This window comes from Filicampus tigris, chromosome 2, assembly GCF_054856515.1.
Source record: "Filicampus tigris isolate MCC_2025a chromosome 2, RoL_Ftig_1.0, whole genome shotgun sequence".
NCBI classification, from domain to species: Eukaryota; Metazoa; Chordata; class Actinopteri; order Syngnathiformes; family Syngnathidae; genus Filicampus; species Filicampus tigris.
This window is the reverse complement of record NC_141218.1, coordinates 13,199,550-13,226,256: the sequence shown is the minus strand read 5'-3', so window position 1 is coordinate 13,226,256 and position 26,707 is coordinate 13,199,550. Positions and strand designations below refer to the sequence as shown.

General features: G+C 38.2%; 1 protein-coding gene across 12 annotated transcripts in view; it reads left to right on the top strand.

Annotated features, from left to right (window-relative positions):
* prom1a (prominin 1a) overlaps positions 1-26,707 on the top strand; it is a 55,057-nt gene that overhangs the window by 8,211 nt on the left and 20,139 nt on the right. For 7 of the 12 annotated variants that reach the window (XM_086055930.1, XM_086055997.1, XM_086055989.1 and 4 more), the window contains exons 2-10: positions 6,716-6,774; positions 7,045-7,071; positions 11,204-11,409; positions 20,472-20,592; positions 21,918-21,981; positions 22,483-22,572; positions 23,828-23,851; positions 26,189-26,418; positions 26,568-26,642. In XM_086055930.1, coding sequence (XP_085912056.1) covers positions 6,716-6,774; positions 7,045-7,071; positions 11,204-11,409; positions 20,472-20,592; positions 21,918-21,981; positions 22,483-22,572; positions 23,828-23,851; positions 26,189-26,418; positions 26,568-26,642 — 896 coding nt within the window. The remainder of the gene's footprint in view (positions 1-6,715; positions 6,775-7,044; positions 7,072-11,203; positions 11,410-20,471; positions 20,593-21,917; positions 21,982-22,482; positions 22,573-23,827; positions 23,852-26,188; positions 26,419-26,567; positions 26,643-26,707) is intronic. The other 5 variants (XM_086055947.1, XM_086055964.1, XM_086055972.1 and 2 more) reach the window with 3 other exon arrangements.

Here is a 26,707-nt window from a genome sequence, read left to right as displayed (position 1 = left end):
AAACTACATCTGAAGTTTATAAAAATATAATTAGAGTAAAAATGTTCTTAGTTTTCAGAGTTTGTTTTAAATGAAAATAAAAACATTTAAATAAATAAATACATTTCAATTTATATATATTTTCAATGTCTATTTCGATATCGCGGTGCATGCGTCCTAAAAAAGGAAGGTCAAAGAGTCGTTTGTCGTTATAGTTTACTTTACTTTATTACACAATACATGTGACCTTTTTTGTTATCTTGCACTCGCCAAATACTCCATATACCTAAACAAATCTAATACTAAAACTGATAATTCGACTAAAATGAAGCATTTTTGAAAAAAATAGAATTAATAAAAACTAAGAAACCTGCTCTAAAAACAATTCAAACTAACTGAATTTAATGTGGTGTCAGAAGTGGGATCAAACCTAGATTCCTGAGTTCAAATCCAGATTTAGGGTGGAACGTGGTGTTAGAAGTAGGAACTCCTCACAGTCCCGCTTCTTTGAACACTGGTCTATTGAGTTGAAAAGACAGTAAGACAGAGATAGCTTTACTCCTAATCCTTCAACTTCTGACACCAGTGGTCATGGATATCCTGAAACCCCAACTCACATTTGAACCTGAACCTGAAAATCGAGTACATTGAGTACCCTTGAACTCATCTTTTGTCATGTCAACAGAACTATGATAAAATCTAGGTGGTGAGTACGCAGAAATATTGTCAGAAATGGGATTGTGAGATGAGCCTTGTTCCAACTTCAGAAAAAAAAATCTTAAAAGTTAAAACTAAACCTGGAACAGAACTGTGAGAAAATCTGGGTTGAGGATACTCAACACTTGTTTGAGAACACTGCTTTTAGGTGTTCAGTTTATGAAAGGACATGTCAATAACGGCCCCACTGCTGTAGATCCCACTTTTGACACCATCTGTCACAAAAGTTAAGTAAACAAGTGTTTTGGTTTGAAAAACCTGTAACCTTTAACCATGGTGCCAGAAAGCCTGGTCACCAGCTTCCAAACTGGGCATACTATGGATGACCCCACTACTTGTGATCCCACTTCTGACACCATTTGTCATGGATGTTGGGTAAAGATAAGATAAGATAAGAATGCCTTTATTGATCCCACAGTGAACTCAACTTGCATTTGAATTTAGGTCAATTGGTTTGAAATATGCAGGTTTGTTGATCATGCCACTAAAGAGTAGGTACCGAGCTTCCAAGTCGGCACGCCATAGATGACATCGCCATGGTTGATCCCTCTTCTGACACCAATTGTCATGAATGTTGGGCTAACCAAACATGCATTTGAACCTTGGTCTATTGGATTGAAATATACAGCTTCATTGACCATACCGCCAAAGAGCCAGGTAGCCAACTTCTAACAAGGCACGCCATGGATGATCTTGCCACTGATGACTCCACTTCTGACACCAATTATTATCTACGTTAGGTTAACCCAACCTGCTTTTGAACCTCTGGGTTCACTTATTGAACCACTAAAGAACCAGCTAGCCATCTTCCAAACTGGGCACACCAAAGATAATCTCACCACTCATGATCCCACTTCTGACTTGTCATGGATGATGTGTAAACGCAGCCTACATTTGAACCTGGGTCAATTGGGTTGAAATATCCAGGTTAATAGACCATGCCGCCAAAGAGTTAGGTAGCCAGCTTCCAAACTGGGCACGCCACGGATGACCTTGTCACTGATAATCCCACTTCTGACACTATAGGTCAACTTTCAACCTCTTTAACGCCATCCAGGGTTTATTTGCATGGTAGCGTGGAGCTGCATTGAGGCACATGGGTTCATTCAAAATTGCATTGTTGTGTAATGTTACATCATCGTAAGTAGTGACTCCCAGCTACTACTATGTGTCACCTCACACCCATGTCACATCCAGACCCACTACATCGATTTCAGCCCGTTTGAGTTTAGCTGACGCGACGGCAGCTCGTCTCCCATCAATGCGATTCCCACTCGAGGGGGAGGCTGTCATGCCGCAAACATGCCACAGTTTTCTTTTTTTCTTCGCAGATGCTCATGTGGTCAGTCGGGCGCACTGGCAGCTGCGCACGTGAGCACTTTTTATTTTTTTATTTTTATTGCACGGGAGGCAGGACGCATCTGGTGAACATGCCAAGCACACGTGTGTAGGAAGGAAAGAGCTTGTGTGGCGTTAGAATGCAGATTCTCACTCCATAGTAACAGATTCTATGGTAACAGTTCTGACCTTATGCGGAGGTGTTTGTTTTACTGTGTGCTCATGAAGCAGAGGAGGAAGATTGGAACACACACACACACACACACACACACACACACACACACATGCGCGCTATTAAGTGTAGTGGTGGCAGAGTGGCATATTGTTGCTTCACATTGTTGTGTTGTGCTGAGGCTGTCTTCAAATAACTTTTTTGACAGATTTTTGTTGAAGTAAACATTGATTAGGGATGTTGAATAAGATTTCTTTTCAGACCGATACCAGTACGACTATTCACTCTTGAATTGTCACCGATACCGATACCAAGCACGATATCACAGTACTTATATTAACACAATGACAGATAATTGTGAACAAAGACCTTTCTGTCTTTGCGTTGTACATGACAGGGCATGGCAACAAAGACCTACTTCATGTCAGATTTTTTGGGGGGGGCCTTAAGTATCGGTGGCTTGTATTGGCATCAGACACCGATTCCTTGATACCGATACCTCGCTCATCCCTAACATTGATGTTTGAGATGAAAGTCATTTTCTTTTTGTCCCATGGAAGTCTTGAGGAGGAGTATCCACAAACGAGAGCCGGGATATTGGGTTGCAAATATTCCCACTTCTGACACCATTAATCACGGAAGTTGGGTAAACGCGATGTGGCTTGCATGACCTGTATAATGATTATTCTCTTTTGGTATGGTTACCAGCTTCCAACCGGGCTTGCCACAAATGGCATCTGTGCTGTGGGATCATCTATTTCTGACACCATCTGTCATGAAAGTTGAGTACCCTCAAATCAGACTTGATCACAAGTCTTGTGGTTGGAAACACCTGAACACTGACCATTGCACTAAAGCCTGCTTCCAACCTGAATTGTGGTTCCACTTCTGACACATTTGTCACAAAAATTCCGTTCCCTCAAATCAAATTTGATCAGCAGTTGAGTGTGTTGAAAAGTCTTTCTATTGACCATGTTCCCAACTTAGCTCCAACAGGGCATGCCACGGACAATTTGTGATCCCACTTCAGACACCATTTAGTGAGGATTTTGTTTAAACTCAACCCAAATTTAAATCTGTATCTATTGGGTTGGAAAACCTTGTAGATTGACCCTGCCGTTAACGATTCATGTTTGTTGTGGTAGCCAGCTCCCAACTTGGTCCCTCCTGCTTGTGATCCCACTTCTGACACCATTCTAACACCATTTATCAAAAATGTTTAGTACCCTTAAACCAGATCTTATCAATCAATCACATTTATTTCAATCAATCACATTTTATTTATATAGCACTTTTCATCCATAAAAATGCAACTCAAAGTGCTTTAAAACATTCAAAGCAAAACATTAAAAAAAAAAAATTATAATAAAAAATAAATAGATAATTAGAAAAAGAAAAAAAAAAGAATCAATCACATTTTATTTATATAGCACTTTTCATACATAAAAATGCAACCAATCACAAACCTATCACAAGTCTACAGGGTAGAACAGGGGAATAATGACCAAGGAGCTTCCAACTTGGTGTGCCAGTGCTTGTGGTCCCACTTCTGACACCATATTTACTTCAGGTAAAATCAACCTGCATTCGAACCAACCACCCAAACAACATGTTGGAGGCGGGGTTACACCAACTACAAAACAAGACAAATGATCAACTAATCTTTCTTGCCTGTAAGTCTGTACTTTTCCGAAGTGTCTGAAGATTGAGAGCATCAGCAAACTGCCGGTTTATGCCGAGGGGCATTTCGCTTCCTGTGGTCCAATTCCACGTGGATCGCGACTCGGAAGATCAAATTCACAGAGATAACGGCGTAGCCAAAATCCCCAAGCGGCTTTTTGCTTTGTCGTCGTACAAGCGGCGCAAGGCTGAATGAAGTTTAGCGGCGTGCCAGCGTGTCCTGGCCTGGCTTACATATTCCATATTTATTTTCCCCCTACTTTGTTCCGTAAGCCGGTTAGCATGGAGCTTAGCGAGCTGGCTGATATTAGAGTCTGGTGGCGTCTAGAGCAACTTGATTAGTTTTTCTACTTTCCTTGCGCATCCATCTATTCATTCATGTCGTGTTTCACCTCTCACTTCTGCTTTTCTTCATTCGCAATCCGCGCCAGGCCGCTCGGCACATTTCTATTCACTTCACAGATGTTTTTTTCCCTTCCTTGTGTCTCCCTCGTCTGCTTTATTTATTTATTTTTTATACACTTTCAGCCTTTTAGCTCCTCGGCGCTAATGCAGAGCGAGTCATAAGACGTGAGGATAAGCTCCAGTCCTGACACGACGAGCCGCGTTCAGCACTTTGAGCGCCGCAATGCTAATTTTATGTTTGAACTGAGCTCGTCCGATAGCTTCTATATACGAAGAAGAATCTGATCAGAAAATTGTAGCAGGATACTGGGCCAACAAGTCACTCATGTTGTCAGAAAATATTTACGCACACACACTCTTATACTCTAATAATAATTTTATTTTTATTAGCTTTATTTCATTTTATTTAACTAAGAAAATGTTATCTGTGGTAAATCACATTTATTTGTTCATTAAAGAAGTTGAATGAAAACATTTTGAGGCGGCACGGTGGTCGACTGGTTAGCACGTCCGCCTCACAGTTTGGAGGCCGTGGGTTCGATTCTGGCCCTGGCCTTCCTGTGTGGAGTTTATATGTTCTCCCCGTGCCTGCGTGGGTTTTATCCGGGTACTCCGGTTTCCTCCCACATTCCAAAATCATGCATAGTAGGTTAATTGCACACTTGTGAGTGCGAATATTAGTTTGCCTCAGTGTTCCCTGCGATTGGCTGGCAACCAGTTCAGGGTGTACCCCGTCTACTGCCCGAAGACAGCTGGGATAGGCTCCATTTACTTTTATTTTCACTGTTTTGCTTGTGAATGTTTCTAGTGGTTGCACTTGTAAATGCTTTCCAGGTGTTGTGTCTTTGCCTTGTGTATGCGCTATATGCGCTAAATACCATATATAAAGCTTCCCTGACCTGCGTTGCCGTACCTTGCCTTTTTAGTGCACTTTACATAACACAGGTAACACTGGCATTGTTTCGTCATTGGAGGGGAAACCCACCACCACACAAAAAGCTCAAAGATCTTCTTTATGCAGTTTTCCCTTTTTCGCTTTCCTTCCCAAAGCCCTGATCATTTTACACCTGGCCCACAATAGATGCCGACAAAAGCCATACAAAGTCACACAAGAACTGCCACATACAGTAGGACACACTGACCTTTCCCAAACTTTGCTTGCTTAGACAATCATCAAGTGTTCGCTAACTGTAACCAGACGACAAGCTTGACCTTCAGTGTTGTTGTTTTTTTGTCACATTACAATTAACGTGATCGCTCGTCTCACTAGTTAACCATAATTGCCAGCTGCATAATAGAAATAAACAGAACCACTAGAAAAAAACAAAACAAAGTTAGTTAAGTTGCAGTACAGCACTAGCCTGTTTGAGTTGAAACCCAGAATTTTTTTTTCGGTGAAGAAATGTTGAAGTAAGCAGTCAACAGGTTCAAAAGGAATTCATCAACATTTTTGACCTTGTCAGTTCCAACCCAAGAGGGAAAATTTTGGTCTGGGGAAATGTGGCAGATTTTGGCTGACAAAAGTCCAGTCAACGTCACTTTTTAGCTCTGGCAGTATATTTGTGCTTCTCTGTGTGCCTTGGACTTTTTTTCTGTTTGGTAAGGTCGCAGTTATTAATTTTAGCTTGCAAAGAATATTTGTATCATATGTAATTGTATGACATGTCTACATTGCGCATGCATGTTCCCGTGTGTGTCCTGGACCCACAATTTGGGATTTTTTAACACCAGGAAATATACATCAAAATGTCAAAATTGTATTGTATTCATAGAAAAGGCTGGGTATTTTGGAATGGTTTAGCGTCCCAAAAAATGTGCAAGTGGGTATTTTTGGAATAGTTTAGCGCCAGAAATGTATGTTTACGGTATGTTTGTGTACAAAGTATTGCGACAAAATGTATATCAATATATATTCAGAAAAGAAATGGGCATTTCGGAATGGTTTAGCACCAGCATTATGTGAGTAATTCGGCATAGTTTAAGACCAGAAATTTACATTTATGTATTTTTATATACTTTACAAGTTGGGACATTTTGGAATAGTTTAGCATGAGAAATGCATGTTCATGTATGTTCTCTGTATGTACAAAGTACTACTTTGAAAGTAGGACGACAAAATGGATATTTATGTGGACTTATCGAAAAGATTGGGTCTTTTAAAACGGTTTAGCACAATCAAATGCATATCAATGTCTGTTTGTGTGAAAATATGTATATTTTGGAATGTGTGAAAATGTATACATTTTGGGATGGTTAATTTCTGGAAAATGCTTATTCATACATGTTTATGTGACAATGTGGACAGAAAATGCTTATCCATGTGTTTATATATGTGGATTGTCATTTTGAAATGAGCAGCAGCCTCTGCATGCTCTGCGACTTAATCACAGTGCATGACCAATCTCTTTTCACAATGTCTTGCAGATCTTCTTATCAGACTGGCCAAGGACAAGTTTGGAGCCCTTCAGACTGAATATCAGAAGGTGAGGGGATAGCTTTCAAAGGCGCAAACACTTGAGAAATCACACGTTGAATGACATGCCAAATTTTCCTCACGGTACATCAAATAAATCCCCAGACGTTTGTTTATCTGTACGCATGCCACATTTCTCTTGTTTTTATTATTTCCTCTTCAGTTGGCATTGTTGCTTGTTTGCTCCTGCTCTTTCTTTGACGCTTGTGTTTTAATGCTTTGTCTTCTGCATGCATCTTCTTCTTCTTCTTCATGTGAAACCATCTGATATCTCCTTCAGCCAGAGAACATAGTGCTGAGCCTGCAGGTAAAATCGAAAAGTCCAAAACAAATTTCACCACTCCTCATGTGAAAGACACTCCCTTTTTCATTTATATCGTTATCCATAAAATGCACGATTTTGTCCCCCACCCTTTTAATGAGGAAGTCAAGCCAAACATATTTTTTTCAAGAATATGTTCCCAGCAGTCCCACTAGTTGAAACGCGGCATTCTGATGAATTTTGAGTTTGTGGAATATAAGATAAGCAGCAAAATGCAGTTGTTTTTAGCCATCTCTGGGGGCGGCCATTTTGTCATCAGTCGACTGAAAATGACATCACAACTGCTCACAACGACCAATCACGGCTGACATGTTTTCTGAATCTGAGCCGTGATTGGTCGTTGTGAGCAGCTGTGATGTCATTTTCAGTAGACAGAAGACAAAATGGCCGCCCTCAGAGATGGCTAAAAACGAGTGGATTAGCACTTATTCCACATATGCAATATTTATCAGAATGCCCTGTTTCAACTAGTGGGCTTGCATACAACATATTCTTGAAAAAAAAAAATGTTTGCGTTGACTTCCACTTCAAGCAAACATTTTACACCTGTTTTAGTGCTTCTTAGCATCCTTTAGGGAGTGATATATTCCTTTAATTATTCAAATGTAATGGAATCTCTAATTTTTACCAACGGGAATATTGTAATGTGTGTCGTGTAAACTATATTAACTGCACTGGCAATGTTTGAAGTAACTGTCATATTTGTGTAAAAGTCAGTTAACTCTTAACTTTGATAAGTAATGCGCCTGACACAAAGGTGATTTACAGTACACCTCATGCTTTTCATGTTTTTGACATTTTAAATTGTCATACAAGCTATGTAACATTTGACATTTGTGCTAAACCATCCAAAAATGTCCACCCGTGTACACAAAGACACATGGACATTAATTTTCTGGTCCTAAAGCATTATAAAAAATGTCTACATTTGCAGGCAAACACATATGAATGGGCATTTTCTGGTGCTAAAACATTCCAAAATACCTACCTTTGCACCAATATTTCTGGATATGAATTACTGGTGCTAAACCATTCCAGAAATGTCACATTTTTTGCAGAAATACATACTGGTAGCTTAAAAAAAACGGAAACTGAGGCACACAAAGTATTTTGGATTAAAAGGCCTTTATTTTAACATGGCTAGTTGGAGATAATGCCGACGCGTTTCAGCCTTGGTAGGCCTTCTTCAGGGCAAGCTTGAGTGGACTAGCATGATCCTGCTTTTACACAAGTAGGTCACATGATCTATGTGGGCTGGACCCATGCAGTCAGCTGGTGCAAAGCATCCAATCGGTAACATTAGAAAAGCAGCTACTAAAAATAAATCACAATTGTCAATTAATATATACAGTTATTAACAATATCCTTTTTACAAAAAAGACCTTAAATGAAAGGGATAAAATCCAGTTTGCCATTGAGACCAGGAAACTCTGTGGCTCTTAATGTATAAATCCAATAAGATTCCCTCTGTAGTAGTCTTTTTAATCCATCCCCTCCCCTTATGGACTTGGGAATATGTTCAATATCATAGGCTTTCAAAGTTGTACTGCAATGGTTTGAGTGTTTATAGTGCAGTGCCATAGGGTACAGACTGTTACCGGTCCTTATGGCTTGTTTGTGTGTTGTTTGAGTACCTCGGTTTCCTTTTTTTTTTTTTTAAGTCCTGCATTGATCCCTCGACTGAAGAGCCCCAAAGAGACAGTTTTGAGAAAACTCAAAACATCCGAGAAGCACTCCTATATGGATTGGTTGCTTGAACATACTGGTAGCTATTTGCATTGTATGGTCAGAAACATTGTAAAATGTCAGAGTTTGTGCATAAACAAATATAGGTATGCATTTTTCTTTAAACCTTAAAAGCTTTCCATACCTTCGCGCATTAATGTTTATGGATATGCATTTCTGGTGCTAAACGATTCTGGTAATGTCCACTATTGTGCATAAATACATGTTAATGTGTATTTTCTAGGAATTAACCATTAAAAAATAACCACATCTGTGCATTTTTCCAATGCTAAATCATCCCAAATACTACTTATGGATCTGCATCTCTGGTCATGAACCATTCCAAAATGTTCAACTTTACAAGTAACCATTTCTGGATGCTCAAAACCATTTCAAACTGTAGATGTTTTCATGTGAATATCTGCATATGCAGTTTTTGTGGTCCTAAACCACTGCAGAAATGAACACATTTGCACATAAACACGTGCTGTTTTCATCTGCAATTTGTGGCGATAAACCCTTCCTAAATGTCCTAATTGATGCATAAACATTTGTTGAAATGCTTTGTTATGGTGCTTAACCACTCCCAATATGCAAGAAAGTAGAGTCGAATTTTGCATGAGTTCTCTCCAAGCACGAAGCTGGAACCTTCCTCTCGCCCAAAGACGCTCCGGCGGCTGTTTTGGTGATTTTTAACATCTTAACTACAGCGACACGCCGCCACCTCATCTTTGTGGAAGGTCACATTCTTCCTTCGGGCTTTCGCCAAAACAAAGCAAATCATCCAAAAATAGTATGAGCTGTAAGCCATAGAGAGAGAAAAAAAACACATTTTTGTTGTTATTTTGACAAGATGAGACAGTGGGGGTAAAATGCTGATTTCATATGATGATTTAGAATGCAATACATTCCATGAAACTGTAATTTTAGCCTTTTTCTTTTATTGTCTTTTATGTTATTTTCTTCAAGCTTTGGATACTGATTTAAGTCCAACTTTCTCTGCGGCTGCTCTGCTGGAAGTCCATCCTTTCATCAAAAATTCTGTCTTTCCGCCTTCATTAGTGATGCGGCAGCTTCACAGGGATACACACATTGGACACACGCCAAAAATAATGTGCTTTCCATGGCATTGATAATATTTAATAACACCACATAATGGTTCATTATTAGACTTTTCTTACAGTTTCAGCAAATTCTTGACCTTGTATTGTGTACACTAAATCCGATTTGGACACACAATAGAGACAAAGTTAGATTAATTCATCAACGCATTCTCTGGTGCCCTCTAACTTTTCCTCTTTCTACATTGTTCCTCATTTGCACACCCAACACAACTGGATATTCATTTTCTGATCCTGAAATGTCCAGACTTGAAAAGGAGCACATCGATATGCATTTTCTGGTGCTAAACTATTCCAGAATGTCAACACTTGTACTGTATATAAACACTTTGGAATATGAATTTCATGGTGATAAACCATTCCAAATCGTCCATATTTGCACTTGTATGTACAGTATTTTCAGATTCACAACCCCTTCAAAAATGTTCACATTTATGCATAAACATTGCATTTTTGATGATAACATTTGCAGAATGTGTACATTTATTTATGTACACGTTTGGACTTGCATTTTATAAACCACTCCAAAACATCCAGATTTGTACATTATTTGTACAGGTATGCATTTTCAAGCACTTAACCATGTCCAAATGCATGATGAACCATTCCAAAATTTGGTGCACTTGTAACTAGACAAATTTGTATTTGCATTTAATGTGCCAAACCATTCTAACATATGCTTGTGGATGTTCTAAAATGTCTATCTTTGCACATAAACAACTGATTATGCATTTTTTTGGGGTGCTAACCATTTCAAAATAACCATACAGTGTTTGCGCGCACATTTTTTTTGTAGTGATAAACCAATCTAAAATGTCTGTTTTGCATTTGCACAATAAAGCATTCCAGAATTACACATAATGCAGTACACATTATAGAACTTCTGCCATTTTATCTAAACACTTTAGAATTTTATTTTATATTGCCAAACCATCCTATGTCAATTTTTGTACATAGACAAATGAATATGCATTTTCTGTTGCTAAACCATTTCAATATGTCTACACTTGTACATAAACACAAATGGATATAATGTTTGTTTTTGGTGATTAACTATTCCAAATTATTGCATGCATTTACTGTATGTCCATGTTTTTTGTGGTGTTAAACCAATACAAAATATCTGTATTTGCATATGCGACGATAGGTGCGAAACCATTCCAAAAACGAATCCTAAATATCAATGGCTCTGTATTTTCTGGTGTTAAACCACTCTTCTTGTATGCACCCAATGGCAATCCCTGACTTTCATCCCTCCCTCCGTCTCCCAGGCGGTCTATTACGAGGTGGGTTTCCTGGTTTGCGCGGCTGTGGGCGTCCTGTTCACCGTCCTGGTACCCGTGGTGGGCCTCTTCTTTTGCCTGTGCCGATGCTGCGACAACTGCGGCGGCGAGATGCACCAGCGGCAGAGGAAGAACGCTGACTGTCGACGAGGCCTGCTGGGAACACTGCTCTTCTCCACCTCGCTGGTCGTCACGTGAGTGTGCCACGTATATGATGTAAAAATAGTGCGTAAGTACAAACTGTCACATACAAATAACGGTTTCTATACTCATAAGAGGCATGTTTTTATGGCTGATTTTTCAATATTTTTGAATATTTTTTTGGGGGGTGTTTTTCTGAGATTTTCACATATTAGCGGATTTCTTTTCAATATTTTAAAAATATTTGCGGGAGGCGTTTTTCTGATTTTCTCCCCCCATTTCCCCCCCTATTTTCTTTGAAAAACGTATAGTGGCTGGCTATCATTTGTGGATTTTTTTCTTAAGAATTTTGTTTTATTTTCTTCTTTCCCAATGCATTTTAACATTATCATTATATGATGATTTTTGTTATTCGTGGGCCAATCCTGGGTGAACAGCGGGGGTTAACTGCACATAACTACTGAGTGTCTTCAGCACTCGCAGTAATAAAAGTTGTTATTTGTAGATTTGTATATTCCTGTGCGTATTGTTGAATTGTTTGTCTATATGTGTTGCTCCACTGTTTGTGTTCAACTTTCCATTGCCGAAAGGGTTGTAACACTGCAATACCCGTTAAGCACGTTTATGGTGTTTTGCATTGTGATTTAGCATTAAGCTAACGGACTTTAAGTCAAAGTTATATGGTTGTTTTAAATACACAAGTAATTCACTTTGTTCAATGTTTAGTTCGACAGTAAACTTGAACTGGGAGTGGCAATAAACAGCCTGAGCCCTCTTATTTCAAAAAAATTGTCCATATGCAAAACTGAAGTGAGTTAAGTTGAGTCGAGTTCCCAATTGCCACCGTACAGCTCTATTATCTGAAATGTTTGTTCTCATCAAATCAATAAAATTCGTCGAACAACGGCTCGTAACTTCAGAAACTTCACAAGACACTGTTGTACTGTATGTGCATTTTCTTGTGCTAAAGCATTCCAGAAAGTCCATATTTGCAGATTATTTAATTAATTAAGATATGTGGATATGCATTTTCTGATGTCATCTACCACCATCCGCTTTTACTTTTGCAAGCTCATCCAACTCTCTCTGGGTGTTTCTGGTTCTATCTGGATCCAACTTGATTCAAAGTGTTCCTGGAGAGAAAACATAAATTTTCTAGAAGACAAGTGGGGATGATTAAAAAAAGGGAAAAAAAAGTGCCGTGAGGTTGTTTTTGGTCCTCATTTCACTCCAGCGTCTGCTTCGGTCGCTGGGGAGATTTTAATAAGTAACGACGCTCCCTGGTGTCTGCTCGTCGTCCTTTGGAATTTCCAATAAGACTCATTCCAATCACGGAGGAAAGTCAGCACTCGTCAAAGTAAATACACCCCTGCCTCATCGCCATGGCAACGCTTTCTTTTCCCACTGACACAAATGCACCAGAACATGTCACCAGTGTGTATGGATGTGGAACGTACAAGTTTTTCGAGCTCTAAGCTGTCACTTAGTGTTTATTTTTGTGTGTGAGCCAAAATATGAGTTGCAAGTGAGCTTGAGATATGCCACCACTCAAGTACAGTCTAGTGACTCTAGCTTCACCCACTAGGCCACACCCCTTAAAGGCACACATCCAACACACAAATACTACTTTTAGGTACAGTAATTACACTTTACAAAACCAGTTTACCTCTTTACATTCATTCATTCATTATGTTCTACTATGCTTGGATATGATACAGTGACACTTTTTCTTTATTACCGGAATGGATAAATTGAGTAAAGCGAGTTACGATATTGGTTAGGGAACAAATTAAATTTCTAGGTCAAGGTAACACTGTACATGCAATCCTCCATGATTGTGTTTGTGTGCATATTTTGGAGTTGTTTAGGACCAGAAACTGCATATCCCGACAGGTTTTATTTGACAAGGATGGACATTTTGGAATGGTTTGGCACTGACAAATCCATATCCAAATCAGTTGGTTTGTGAAAAGGCACATTTTGGAATGGTTTAGCACCAACAATACATATGGAATAGATATGCATTTTCTGGTGCAAAACCATCCAAAAATGTCCATATGTGCACATGGACATACATTATATGGATATGCATTCCCCCGTACTAAATCTTTCCAAATATATCCACATTCGAGCATAAACTGAATGTAGTGCTAACGCACGACCCAATTTCTGCGCGCTAATTAGCCTCTTGTGTCTTAAGAAATTCAAACAAATGAACCGTAATGAAATCAACATTATTGTTATTTTTGCAAGTGCGTCAAAAGACAACTTGTCTCATGTTGTTACCCAGCATGCATTTCCACACTCTATTTAAGTCGCAGGCTGTCTAACACCATTAGCGCAAAAGGTCGCAACATGACGAGCCAGGCAAACCCCCCACTGCAACAATCCTACGGGGGTCTAATTAATGATAATGTCGATGCCATCCGCCCACCCTCAAATCCATTAAATGCCTCACTTGGACCCTGTAGCAATTCAAGATGAACACCAAACTACAACATTGCTTCTATTATGATTATTATTTTAATATCATTGAAGGAGGGAACATTCCCCGCTCATGAATATAAACTACAAAGTAGAAAGTGATTGGAATAATGGAGACTGAATTCAAATGTAAAAATTAAAAAAATGTTAAATGTGAGATTGGAAAAAAAACATATTAAATATTAGAGAAATAATAGAGAATTTAGAGATATATTAAATGATATGGGTTGGATTTGTAAAATATCTCCATCTAGATTTTGTTGAATGTTGTAAATAGTCATGTATGTTTTCTGACTGAGCCAAACATTTGGGAGTTGGAATAGTTTGAATTAGTCGAGAAATGTGGAAGGAGGACGTCAACGTGTAAAATGTTGCTTCATTTGGGAATTTTATTGTGAAAATGTGATTTGGGGGATATGATAAATAGTTCCCAAGATTGTACTAAATGTGCAGAACTCTTTAAAGTTGGAATGCTTTTTTGTATGAAAAGTGCTATATAAATACATTTGATTTGATATGATTTGATTTGATTTGATTTGAATTGGTCAGGAAATGTGGAAAGAGGAAGGTCAACCTGCAAAATATCTCATATCATTTGAAATGTGCAAGGAGGGACATACATTCAAATACTGCTTTCATTTGAGAATGTTGACATGGAACTATGAAATAATGAAAACTGTGGAAAATTTGTGAAAAGTTGTTCCCAAGATGTCCTGAATGAGATGATCAGTTTGAAGTTGGAATCAGAACTCAATGGAATGCGTGGGTGTTTTTCTTGTGGAAAATGTGAATTTGTGCAAAAACACTTTTTTTTTTATTTTAATGACTGAAGTCCAAGCCCATATGGTTTTGGATGTGGAATTGCAATTGGTTAAGAAATGCGGAAGCACAAAAAGTGGGTGGAATAATAAAAAGGAAAGAATGTCGGTGTTCTTCAGCATTCACACAATGATATATTAATAATTATAATAAGATGTTAGCATGGCAGAGGAATGGTCATCTGAGCATGCACACGCACAAACATCTTCCAGTGAGTCACGCTGCGATAAGTTGACTAACAGGAGGCGGTGAAATTCACTAAATGACGCCCGCGAGGGGGCCAAGCGTAGGCAGAAAATAGTCGCAGAGATGGAAATATAAAGGAGTCAGAGATGACAGTGGGAGAAGGGAGCGCGCTGACAGGGGCTGGCACAGCGGCGCACGGACCTCCGCCCAGGCTTAGCCATTCACCAAAAGCATCCGTAGTTTCCTGTTTGTGCTTTTCAGTGACGGCATTCTGAGAAAGTATTGTACGTATACCTATAGCCTAATAGCATAGTATCTTATGTCATATTTGAACGTTTTTGTAAAATGAGAAAAAACTATATTTATTAACAAAAATCGCCCTGCAATAGGCTGGCAACCAATTCAGGGTGTCCCCCGCCTACTGCCCGAAGACTGCTGGGATAGGTATATGTATGTATAGATATATATATATATATATATATATATATATTACGGCTGTGCGGTTAATCAAAATTTAATTACAATTACGATTATTACACTCCACGATTACAAAATTATCAATATGCTTTTATATCCAATTTAAGTAAATCATACTTGAATTTGTATATTTGCACCTTTTTAATAACGCATTTTATGAATTTTGTTTGGTCCAAAACAAAAGGAACTTACATAATTATAGCGTTTCAAAGCAATTAATTTGTCTTGTAGTTTTTATGTTTAACCACTTTCTTGTATTGTACCAAAAACCAAATGATCGTTTGAATAATCCTGATTTCAATTATTACCCAAAATAATCATGATTAATATTTTTTTTAATAATCGAGCAGCCCCAAATTTGCGGTCCGTTTATCGCCTTCCACCTACAGCCGGGTGCCCTTCCACCGTCCGTTTATCCGGCATGTTGTCCGGCCGCGAATATCGATGAATATACCCACTAAATCTCTAAATAAATATCCGATGTTCGTCAGCGTTGCGCCTTCCTCCGACCTTTTGATGATATCCAGCTTGGTTTCCACCGTAATGGCTTTCGTCTTGGCAGCATCGCTAGAAGGTCCTGCTTTTTTTTTTTACTCACACACTATTTGGCTGGAGACAAAATGGCGGACGAGACTCTAGGCGTCGTAAAGTTGAAACAGCGTAGGTCGAGTACTGCGTAACCCGAGGACCTCCTGTATTTGTATATATAATACATTAATACATCGATGCCGGCACGAATAAAATTAAATACATTAAAATAAACATTCAATTACATTTCATAAAATAAAATCTGAAAGTGAAAGCTGAGTGCTCCATTCAGTAGGTTATGGCTAAGCGGCGATCGTTCATCTCTGTGGGCTGGGAGGATTTCTGAGTTTATAAATAGCTCCACATTAGAATATACTGTCGATTGATCCCTCTTTTATTTCTTGAGTCTCCGATTAAGAGAAGCTCGGAACAAAAAAGCTTCTTTGACTTGTGCGCTCTCTCTTCCATCTCTGACTCCAACAATCCTTTTCTTTGGGGATTACTTTTCTATTTTTTCTCGCGGCTTCAAAGCAACCGACTGCACTTGTTTTTAAAGAAGAAAACTTGTTTAATGTACCTTGGGTCAAACCAAGTATGCTTCCCTTAGCCTTAGTATACTGCATAAGTCACTCTTGATTGATCAGTCTATATGTCAGTCATTTTAAGTAGCAGCAGGTTTTGGTTAGTTACATCACTCTTCATTTGGCAGTCTTCATGTCAGTTGTTATATTGCTGGCGTCAGGCTGGAACCTACCGTGTCACAATTTGATATTTTTCCTCTATTGGTCAGCCCACACGTGTGGGTGTTATTTTTACAAATTACTGACCAATCTAAATGTGTTTATTTGTCTCCAGAAAACGGTCTGTTCTCTTTGATGATGCAATGTTAATGGTTGAACAAACATGCCGTTTTGGGGGTCTCCTGATAAGTGATGATTTTGGAGGTACGAGGATTCTACCCGATGATGTAGGGCCACTGGTCAACAGCAAATTTTAATCACAGATGGCTTCATTTGTCTCTGAACACATTTTTGATTCTTATTTTCAAATTGCCTTTACATTTTTGTACCACGTCAGCTTTTTGAGATATTTTCTTGATTTTCTAAGTTCCTAATGATTCACCTAGAAACGTATTTATTTTGTGTTTCCCTGAATATGAAACTGTTCTTCAATTGATTCCCTTCAGAGTGAAATGCAAGCCCGCTGACTCTGATGGTATCTTCTCAATTGGGTGATTTATTGTTGAAATCTTCTCTTTGTGAGAGCCAGCTAGAAGCCTCTTTAGAGGGCTGCACTGTCCGTGAGGCTGCACTTGTTATTGTGCTGTTGTGTGGAGATGATGATGGAGGTTCACTTCCATTCTAGTGGAAGCAGGGAGGGGAGCCCGATCTGTGAATGCAGGCCATTGTTAGCGTCGCTACGAGCTATGGAGCCGGCAGACCGTGTCAACCCCCAATAGTGGCCTACATTCACTCTAGTTTGATGCCCTCCTTCTTCTTCATTTTTGCAAACAGTGCTGAGTTTCATTTCTCTATGGGCTCAGATTCAATCAGGAATTACATAGCCTCGCCTCAATTAATGGAGGTGAATCTTGCCCCCTCTAGTGGAACATTTGGCAAGGACAAGGCCGTCCACCAAGATTTTATATTAGTTTTTTTTGTTTTTTAATAGAGCCAAGATTGAGTAGTTGTATGTCTTGTTCAATCTTGTTAATGTTCTTCTGCGGAGGTGTGACAAAGTCAGACACTGTCCTCTTCTGCTGTGAAATGAGTAATAGTGTTTTCCTTTGTGTGCGATGAAAACAACCTGTTTGTATTGTTTCACAGGTATTGTTCAATGTTTTACAACAAGATTGGAACATTGAAGTTGTATGCAGTTGGTTCTGAAAAAAAAATATGGTTCAGCAAAAATCGGGATCGGCAGATCACGCTTTTTAAAGATCGACGATCGGCTACAAAGTTGTGATCGGTGCACCCCTAAATTTCCTCTAGACTTTTGAATGGCCGTTTGAGAAATAGTTGAATTATATGTTACTAGCTAATACCCTAACCCTCACTAATGTAAATTAATTATTAAATTGTCTATGTATTAATGAATTAAACTCTGATATATACAATACAATACAATTTTATTTATATAGCGCATTTCATATCTCAGAAATAGTACTGAACCAATTTGATTTGAATTTATTTTTATTTTGTTGTGATTGATTTTTTTTAAATTTACTTCATGACAATTTTAGTATATTTATATTTAGTTTGTGTAAGAATAATAATGCATTTTATTATTCATGTGTTTGATTTTTATCATTAGGCCAACTTGCTTGGTGTGCTTTGCTTTCACATATGTATGTTAATGGCTCACACACACACACACACACACACACACACACATAGACAAAACAGGTTCATAGTGTTCCAGCTGATTTTGAAAAATATTTTTTTCTGACCGATTCATTAATTTGGAGAGTCATTTATTCGCTTTATTTCATGTTATTTTACAGCCATTAAATCATCTTTAAAATATTAAGTTATTTTTAGTATAATAACCTCATTCATTCATTCATTATCCATACCGCTTCTCCTCACAAGGGTCGCGGGAGTATAATAACCTCATTCATTCCAATTATCTATGAATTCTTAGTATACTATATCAAATAACAGTATATATTTTTTACCTTTTTATTAAGTTGATTCAACGAAAAGCCATTACATACATAATTAGTAATTATTTGACCAATCAAACACGACATTGTTCAGTTCATAATGCTACATATCTCGCCAATGATCAGAGGTGTATAGAGGGTGGGGCCACAGGACGGCGGCCCCAGACATCCACTTGGTGGGAGAAGTCCACAGCCCCAGAACCCCAAACCCACGCCCTCGATGCACACAAAAATCTGGCATTCCAACAGGGTTGTGTAGACCTTTTATATCCAATGTAGACAATGATTCAGTCTGAGTTACAAGGGCACTTGTTTGGTGTCAGCATCTCACCTCGACTGATCGTCGACAACATCTGCAGGATCATACAGGTTAGATTAACGGGATTAGAAACACAAAGGGGAAGGTCGGGGGGATTTTCCTGTAGGGTGTTCATCTCAGGACCGGAAAAGATGAAATGCGCAGAAGAAAGGCCCGGGCCTCACTTTGCATGTTGTGTACACCGTCGGAGAGAAAAACACAATCGCTTTTACATCATTCATGAAGATTCCAGATGATCAAAGTTGCTCGTTTACAACTCACGCGCTGGAAAATGAGCACACACACATGCGCTTAATATATAAATATATATCTAGTCCTAGCTGTGAGCTGCTGCGCTGACAATTCTGCCGGGATTGAGGGTGAGTCATGGAAGCAGCTTAATATTATGGGCTGCCATCGCCTTGATGTTGCTCAGGCTAATTAAGCCTGAGACGAGCCGCTCAGGTCTGCCTGATGAGGGCGAAGGGACCGCAAGGTTCATTTTGAATATGTTGACAAAGCCTCAAAAGAAAGCGCGATAAAAGATGCACAGTGCTATTTAGATTTTTTTTGTCCAGGAGAAATAGTTTAGTGATTAAAAATGCTGACTCAACATCTAGCAAATGTGATGATAAAATACCGTAATCATCTTAATAATAATAGGATTGCGGTAGGCTATGTGTTCTTTTTTTCCTCTTTCCAAATATTTAGGAGCTTTCCAGTCATTTTTGTGATTTCGTGCTTGTGTTGTTTAGATTTAGTGTTTGTTTAATATTTTGTTATTCTGCATCATATTTTTTTTAAACTTGCAGTATTTTATTGAATTTTTATTTTAACACCATGAATTTTTATGTTGTATTTTATACTTCAATAAATATTTGTTTTAATTTATATTATTGTATTTCTTAAATATTTATATTTTTATTCTGTTTTAATTTTTGTTTTATTGTACACATCTATATTATATTTATATTTTTTATATATTTCTTAAACCTATTTTATTTTACATTTTTATTATTGTTTTTACACCGTTTTTTTTTCATATTTTAATTATTTTATTTTTAACTTCATGCTCTATTGTATTTATTTTTTTTTAAATTTGACATATACATATTTTAACATATCCATATAATATATACACATATTATACTCTATGTTAATTATATATAATTTCTAAACGGAACATAAACGGAACATGGAGACAAAGTTTACCAGGGTTTTTTATTATGTCTGTTTATTTTATTCTGAGGTAGCAAAATCCTCTTGGACACAGAGATCCTGCAAAATGAAGGCATTACGAAATGTGGACGTTTTCGGCATTTTTCTTCCCACACAACCCCAATTGTTTCTGTTCAACATAGGATTTTGTACGTCATACCAAATACTGATTGCTGACATAATCTGATTGGGGGATATCCCACTTTGCTTGGTTTGCTGGGTTCTGTGTAAAAGACACAGGCACATAAATGATGGATCTTTTATTATGCAACATATATGCTTGATAGCCGCCTGAAAGAGGCCTATGTTAAGCTCATTTTGCATCTGCAGTCTATGTATAGAGATGATGATACACTGGGGCATACTCCCACCTGCCGTTAGTAACTCGTCATGGTCAGCCAAGCTAACAGGACGTGTGTTGTCGTCGTTCGCTTTGGCAGGATTGGCGTGTTGTGCGCCTACGCCGCCAACCAGAACCTCAGCGCTCAGGTCAAGAACATCCGACGCCTAGTCAACAGCAACATGAGGGACCTGCATGCCTTTGCCAACGACACGCCAATGGTAGGATGACAAGTTTCGTGCATTGTCAGCCTTTCACGGCGGTTCCTCAAAATGATCGCCAAAGCTTGACTCCATGCTCCGCCTACATTAGTTCGCGTAACCCAAAAAAATCTTAGCAATTCAGCGTTGCCCATCTATCTAAGACAACAGCTTTTTGATCTGGGCTCATTTGGATGATTTACCTTGTAGGAATTTATCAAGCCCTGGAATTTTCCCCTAAATGTGTCCTGACAATTTTTTTGTCGATAAATAAGACTGGTGATTGGGGACTATTTTTTTTTTCCACTTCCCATGTTGAATATTTGAAATGATCAAACAAAGAAAAAGAAAATCTTGCGATTAAGCGTCGCCCATGTAAGACCACAAGCCCTGTAAATGGCTGACATCTCCCAAAAATGGTGTCCAAAATGGCCAACTTCATATTCATTTTCTGGGTTGTTTTCTGGGTTGTTTTTGTGTGCCTTGCCATATTAAATATGACCACCCAATTTCATGTCAAACTGTGATACTGATGTCAGGGACTTGTTCTTTTCCGATTGCAAAAAATGGCTGCTTCAAACATACTTAGCTGACTTCCTGATGTACTTCGGTTAAGCTCCTGTCAGGGGGACCAATTTTATTTTAATTCCCATGGCAAATCCCCAAAATGTTGAGCTGTCGTTCACACCATTCTCCACCCACAATAGATGATATTGGCAAAAAAAAAAAACCTTCAAATATATCACTCATCTAACTAGGATACCTGCTTCCAAATGGGACTCATTTGGGCAAATTTGTTAAGAAGAGGTGATCAAACTACAAGCCCTGGAAAGGCAAAAAAAAATCCTGTTTATTTTCTGACATGGGTTCTTGGAGCCTTTTCATGCGTCCTGCCATACCATGCTAAACTTCCACCAAATGTTATGCCATTAGGTGAAACTGGTTTTGGGTGTTGAATTTTTCCAAATTTACTGATAATCCCCGAAATGATCATCAAACTTTCCCACGTCTGATGGCATTGGCAATCAAGCTATGGCAAGTTACTGTCACCAGTCTCTCAAGGATACCTGCTTCCAATCAGGGCAAATTCCGTAGTCGGAGTTTGTCATAGTTGGAATTTGCTTCAAAATGCCTCCTCCAAACCAAAATGGCTGACTTCCTGTTCACTTTCACGCATGGGTCCTTGAGACTTTCAATTTGATCCATTTTTGTGTTGATGGGTGAATCCTTGTGTCAGGCTGAATTTTTAAAAACCTTTACATTGCTGAGTGTGTTTTGGGGGTGGTGGTGTTCAGTACCTCTTAAATACATACAGTGTACATATTTTTTGTGCTTCCTGTTTGCAGCAAATTGATTACCTCACCTCCCAGTATGCCACGGCCAAGAACCAAGTCCTCTACGACCTGGAGAGTGAGTCCACTCCTTGTCTATCTTCTCCCCCTAGTGGCGAGTTTCATCACCACACATTACAATAATTTTAGTTGAATGCTGTTTTACTTGAGTAATTTATAATAATTTCCCAGAATGTCATTCCTTATAGTTAAGAAATGAATCAAGACCTAAAACAAAAGTCACAGCAACATCATTTTAATGTAATTGGTGCCACACTGAGGCTGCCAATTTTACTCAAGTTACCTAATACATATGGTTCGTTGCCTACTTTGTATTATTGTGCAAAATTTTACTTTGTAGTTACATATGATGTTGTTTCTGTGACGAAGAACATAAAAATAAAGCCAGCCGATATGTTTGTCTGTGTCTTTTCTGATTGTATAAACTGAAGATAATACAGCACTGCCAAAAGATAAAATCTGTTAACCTTGTGTTGTTTTTTTCTAAATGGCAGTCATAAGTCACACAATGTACTGAGTGTTATCTTTTAATACTTGTTTATCTCCTCTTGCTGCACAGACATAGGTCCGCTATTAGGTGGAAGGATACGAGATGCGTTGGATAAGGAGGTGCACCCAGCTTTGGACGCCGTGCTGAAAATGACAGGAGGTGCGCATTAGCTCCCCATTTCATATCCTTTAGTGATACCATCAAGATGGCAGCAAAACAAAAAAAGTCATATTCTGTTTGCGAACGTATGGTGAAGGGAAGTAAGGTAAAGGTAGAGACCAACATCGGCGATATAAATACTAAAAAAAATATTTTAAAAGTCTGCTAGAATAATTCAAAGAAAACAATCAAGTAAAATAATGAATCATTATCAAAGGAAATAATGGATTCAAATCTATTAAAAGAATACCTTTTTAAAAGTCAAGTAAAATAATGACTTAGAGTCAAGTAAAATTATGATTTTTAATCTGATAAAATTTTGCAGGAATCAAATAAAATAGTGACTGCAAATCAAGTAAATAATTAAAAATATCAAGTTATAGTATGAAAAAAAGTTGCAAAGGTATCAATAAAATGAAGGCAAATCATGTGTGTTGACTTGACATGTTTCTTTCAAATTGTCTTCACTTTTAGCATTACATATGAGATATTGTAAACATTTGTTACCAATCCCTTCTCTAAAATATATTGAAAAAGAGTTGAGCAAACAATTTACTGACTTCTGACTTCAAAACTAGTTATCCATCAATTTGTTTTGTACCGTATATGCGATAATATAAGATGATCATACATTTCTACCAGTGACAGTCACAACGGTCCTCCGAGGGACATCATAACTATGATGTGGTCTGCGACAAAATGAATTTGACACCCCCGATCTCTTAGAGTAATGAATAATGAATGTTTTAATTAAATATTTTCGAACATAATGCCAAAAGTATCAAGTAAAATTATGAATAAAATAATTTTTGATTGAAAAATTACCTAAAATAATTGGAAAATCTAGTGGAATAATGAAAATATAATCTAAAATATAGCAAAATTAAAATAATAAAAAATGATAATGAAAAAATCAAGTAAATTAATTAATATTAATCAAGTAAAAAATAAATTATTTTAAAAAAGGTAAATGTGAAAAAATTACATGAAATAAAAAAGTAAAGTGATTTTTTTTTTTAATAATCAGAGAAAAAAAAATGTCCGGTAGGATTATGAAAACAGTTCAATATAATAAGCAATAAAAAATCAGGTAAAATAATGAACTATGGAAGATTGTTGTTGTGTCTTTTCCATGTACCAAATGCTTACTGCTGTGTACAAAATCATTTGATGATACTGTGATACCATTTTGATGACATCATAGTTTAGCCTGTTGTGTTTTGCTTTTCTTTCTTTTTGGGGGATTTATGTGAAGTGAAAATCAACAGAGCCATTAAAGGTAAAAGGAATTGAACCATGACCTCAAGTCTGGTTTGTCCCCCAGTGGTGAGCCCACCCAAGACCCCCAAACCCTTGGCCCCCCGCTCATGGCCCCTTCATGTAGTGTACTGTAAAGACCCATGTCAACATTAAAACTGCACTTTGCACCGTACACTTGCAAAATTAGTCAAAAAAGAGACTGCTATTGACGATACTGATACTGTATTTATACTGTAGTATATATATTTAGAGGTGTGTCGCTTTTTATGAACAAAAGATTTGCGAAGATATAGATTGCTACGTCAGTGTCTAGCCAGCTCCCATTATGAAGGTTTGCTATTGCTAGAACTCTCAGCTGGATCAACCATCTTTTTGTTGAACATAGGACTTTGATTTGGATCCACCGTGACTTATGTTGTGCGATACAGGCCATCTGTTTGTGTTAGCCCCTCTGCCGCTGCTTTTTGTGAACAAAGGACTTCATCTGCGTGTCTGGTATTGTGCATCTGATAGTGCTGTTGGACAACGTGGAGCACTGAATGATGATGTAGTCTTCTTCTACGTTAGCACTTAGCTAGCTCCTATATCTCTTGGCTTGATAGGAGTCAAGTTGAGCAGCTTTTGTGAGGAAAAAAAAGAGCTTTAATTTGGATCTGCTATGACTGCTGTTTTACATTTGACTCTGTTTGTGCCAGATGTAGACTGACTGCTATGTTAGCTTCTTTCAAGTTCACAGTCATAGTTGGGATTAAGAAGATTTTTGTGAATAAAATACTTCAATTTCAATCTTCTCTCACTGGTGTCATGCATCTGGTTATGTTGTTTGACAAGAAAGAGTACTGAGTGAAAGTATGTAGTTTTGCATTAGCTTCAAGCTAACTCCCATTCCTGTTGGATTGATAGGAATCTAGCTGACCAGCTTTTTGTGAACAAAAGGTCTTTGAATCATATATGTGACTGCTGTTGTGCATTTGAGTACATCTGTTTGTGCTGTAGTCTGACTGAGTGATGAGCTGTGTTAGCTTCTTGCTAGCTCAAATTCCTGGCCTTTGGACTCAGTGGGATTTGGGCAACTTTTTGTCAACAAAGGACGTTGTTTTGGATATTCTGAGTAATTTATGTTGTTTTGAGCGTTTTTCATTTTAATTTAAATTGACTAAATGGAAGATGCAATGAGTCCGCTGATAGTGTAGTGGTACACATGCCTGAGTTGTGTGCGGGCAGCGTGGGATCGATTCCCGCTCAGTGACAGTGTCTATGTGTGCCCCGCGACTGGCTGGCGACCAGTTCGGGGTGTAGTCTGCCTTCGCCCATTGACGGCTGGGATAGGCTCCAGCAACTCCCCGCGACCCTATATAGGATAAGCGGTTTGGAAGATGACATGATGACATGACAAGATGCAATGATAAATATAGAAAATTTACCTTGAGAATTTCTGCTTGGTGCAGTTTTAATTCACTTTTGTGAACACTGAATCTGAAAAGTGTTGAAGTCAATTCCCTGTTTTTTCCTCTTCCCCTGCATCTTCAATATAATCAAGGATGCAAGAGGACTCATGCATGCCCCGATCCCGTCGCAAAATATCCGCCAAGGGGCGAGTTTGTCATTTTCCTACCCTTTGCTCGTTTGTTGTGACCCCTGGTGCTTTTAAACTTTTAATTGCCCCGTGTACAATGACAAGAACAAATATTTGCATCTCATTTATAAGCTATTAAAATGTTATTATTCATAGCATTCTTGTTTGTGCTTATCTGCCCAAACATCCAAGCTGTTGCTGGGCAGATTTATGTACAGAAATACTCACAGCATACCTTAAAGACCTAAAAGCATTTTGAATGAATTAATGAATGAATAAACAAACAAATAAATAAATAGCTAAGAAATTGAGAAAAAAAAGAAACTAAAAATACATAAAATAACATAGGGTGCATTTGATAAAAACGTACAGTGTATATATAAAAATGTTAATGTACTGAGCAAAAAAAAGGTTAAAATGGTTTGGGTGGGGATGGATAGACAGATAGACAAGTAGACAGATAGACAGAAAGTGTTAGCCATTAAGCTATTGTTAACTATCATGATACTTGGAGCACTATCTTACCAAAATATGACCACCCTAAAATAGAAATAGAGCCCAAAAAATACATTGAAGACAATAAAGACATTTTTAAAATTACATTTAGAAGTGAGGATAAACAATAAAGCAAATTGCAATTTGCAATTGAGCTGCATGGACAAATTTTCTTCTAATGAATAGGTTAGCTGGCTAGCTATGTATTGTCACCCTGTAGATATATTTAACATATTCCGTAACTAAGATAGTGGATTATGCTAACACAATGTTCTCATTCCGCAGCCATGCGTGAAACCAAGGAGGCCCTGGAGAACGTGAGTGTGTCGCTGCAAGTGCTACAGGAGGCCACGGGAAAGCTAGACTTCAACCTGAGCGTGGTCCGGGCCAACATCAAGCGCTCCCTCAACGACCCTGGTTGCCACGACGAGGAGTCAGACGCCACCTCGGCTCAGCTGTGCCGGGGCATCCGCCAGTCGTTGGAGCAGCTGCACATCAGTGCCAACTTCACGCGGGTACCAGGCATACGCGCTTTAAACAGAATCATGTAAAAGTTTTCAACATTGAGAAATGAGTTTTCAATCAATGGATGCCTGATTGAATAGATTGTAATCTTCCAACCGACATGCATGATTATTGCTTATTTTATTTTTTATCGTTTCAGCTTCCTGATGTGAACGCTCAGCTGGAGAAGATGAATGACGTGTTAAAAACAGACCTCAGCGCTATCGTCAACAAGGTGAATGGAAAATCTTCAATTTATTGTTGTTCATTTGACTTTGGTGTTAAGTGATGACTTTTTGT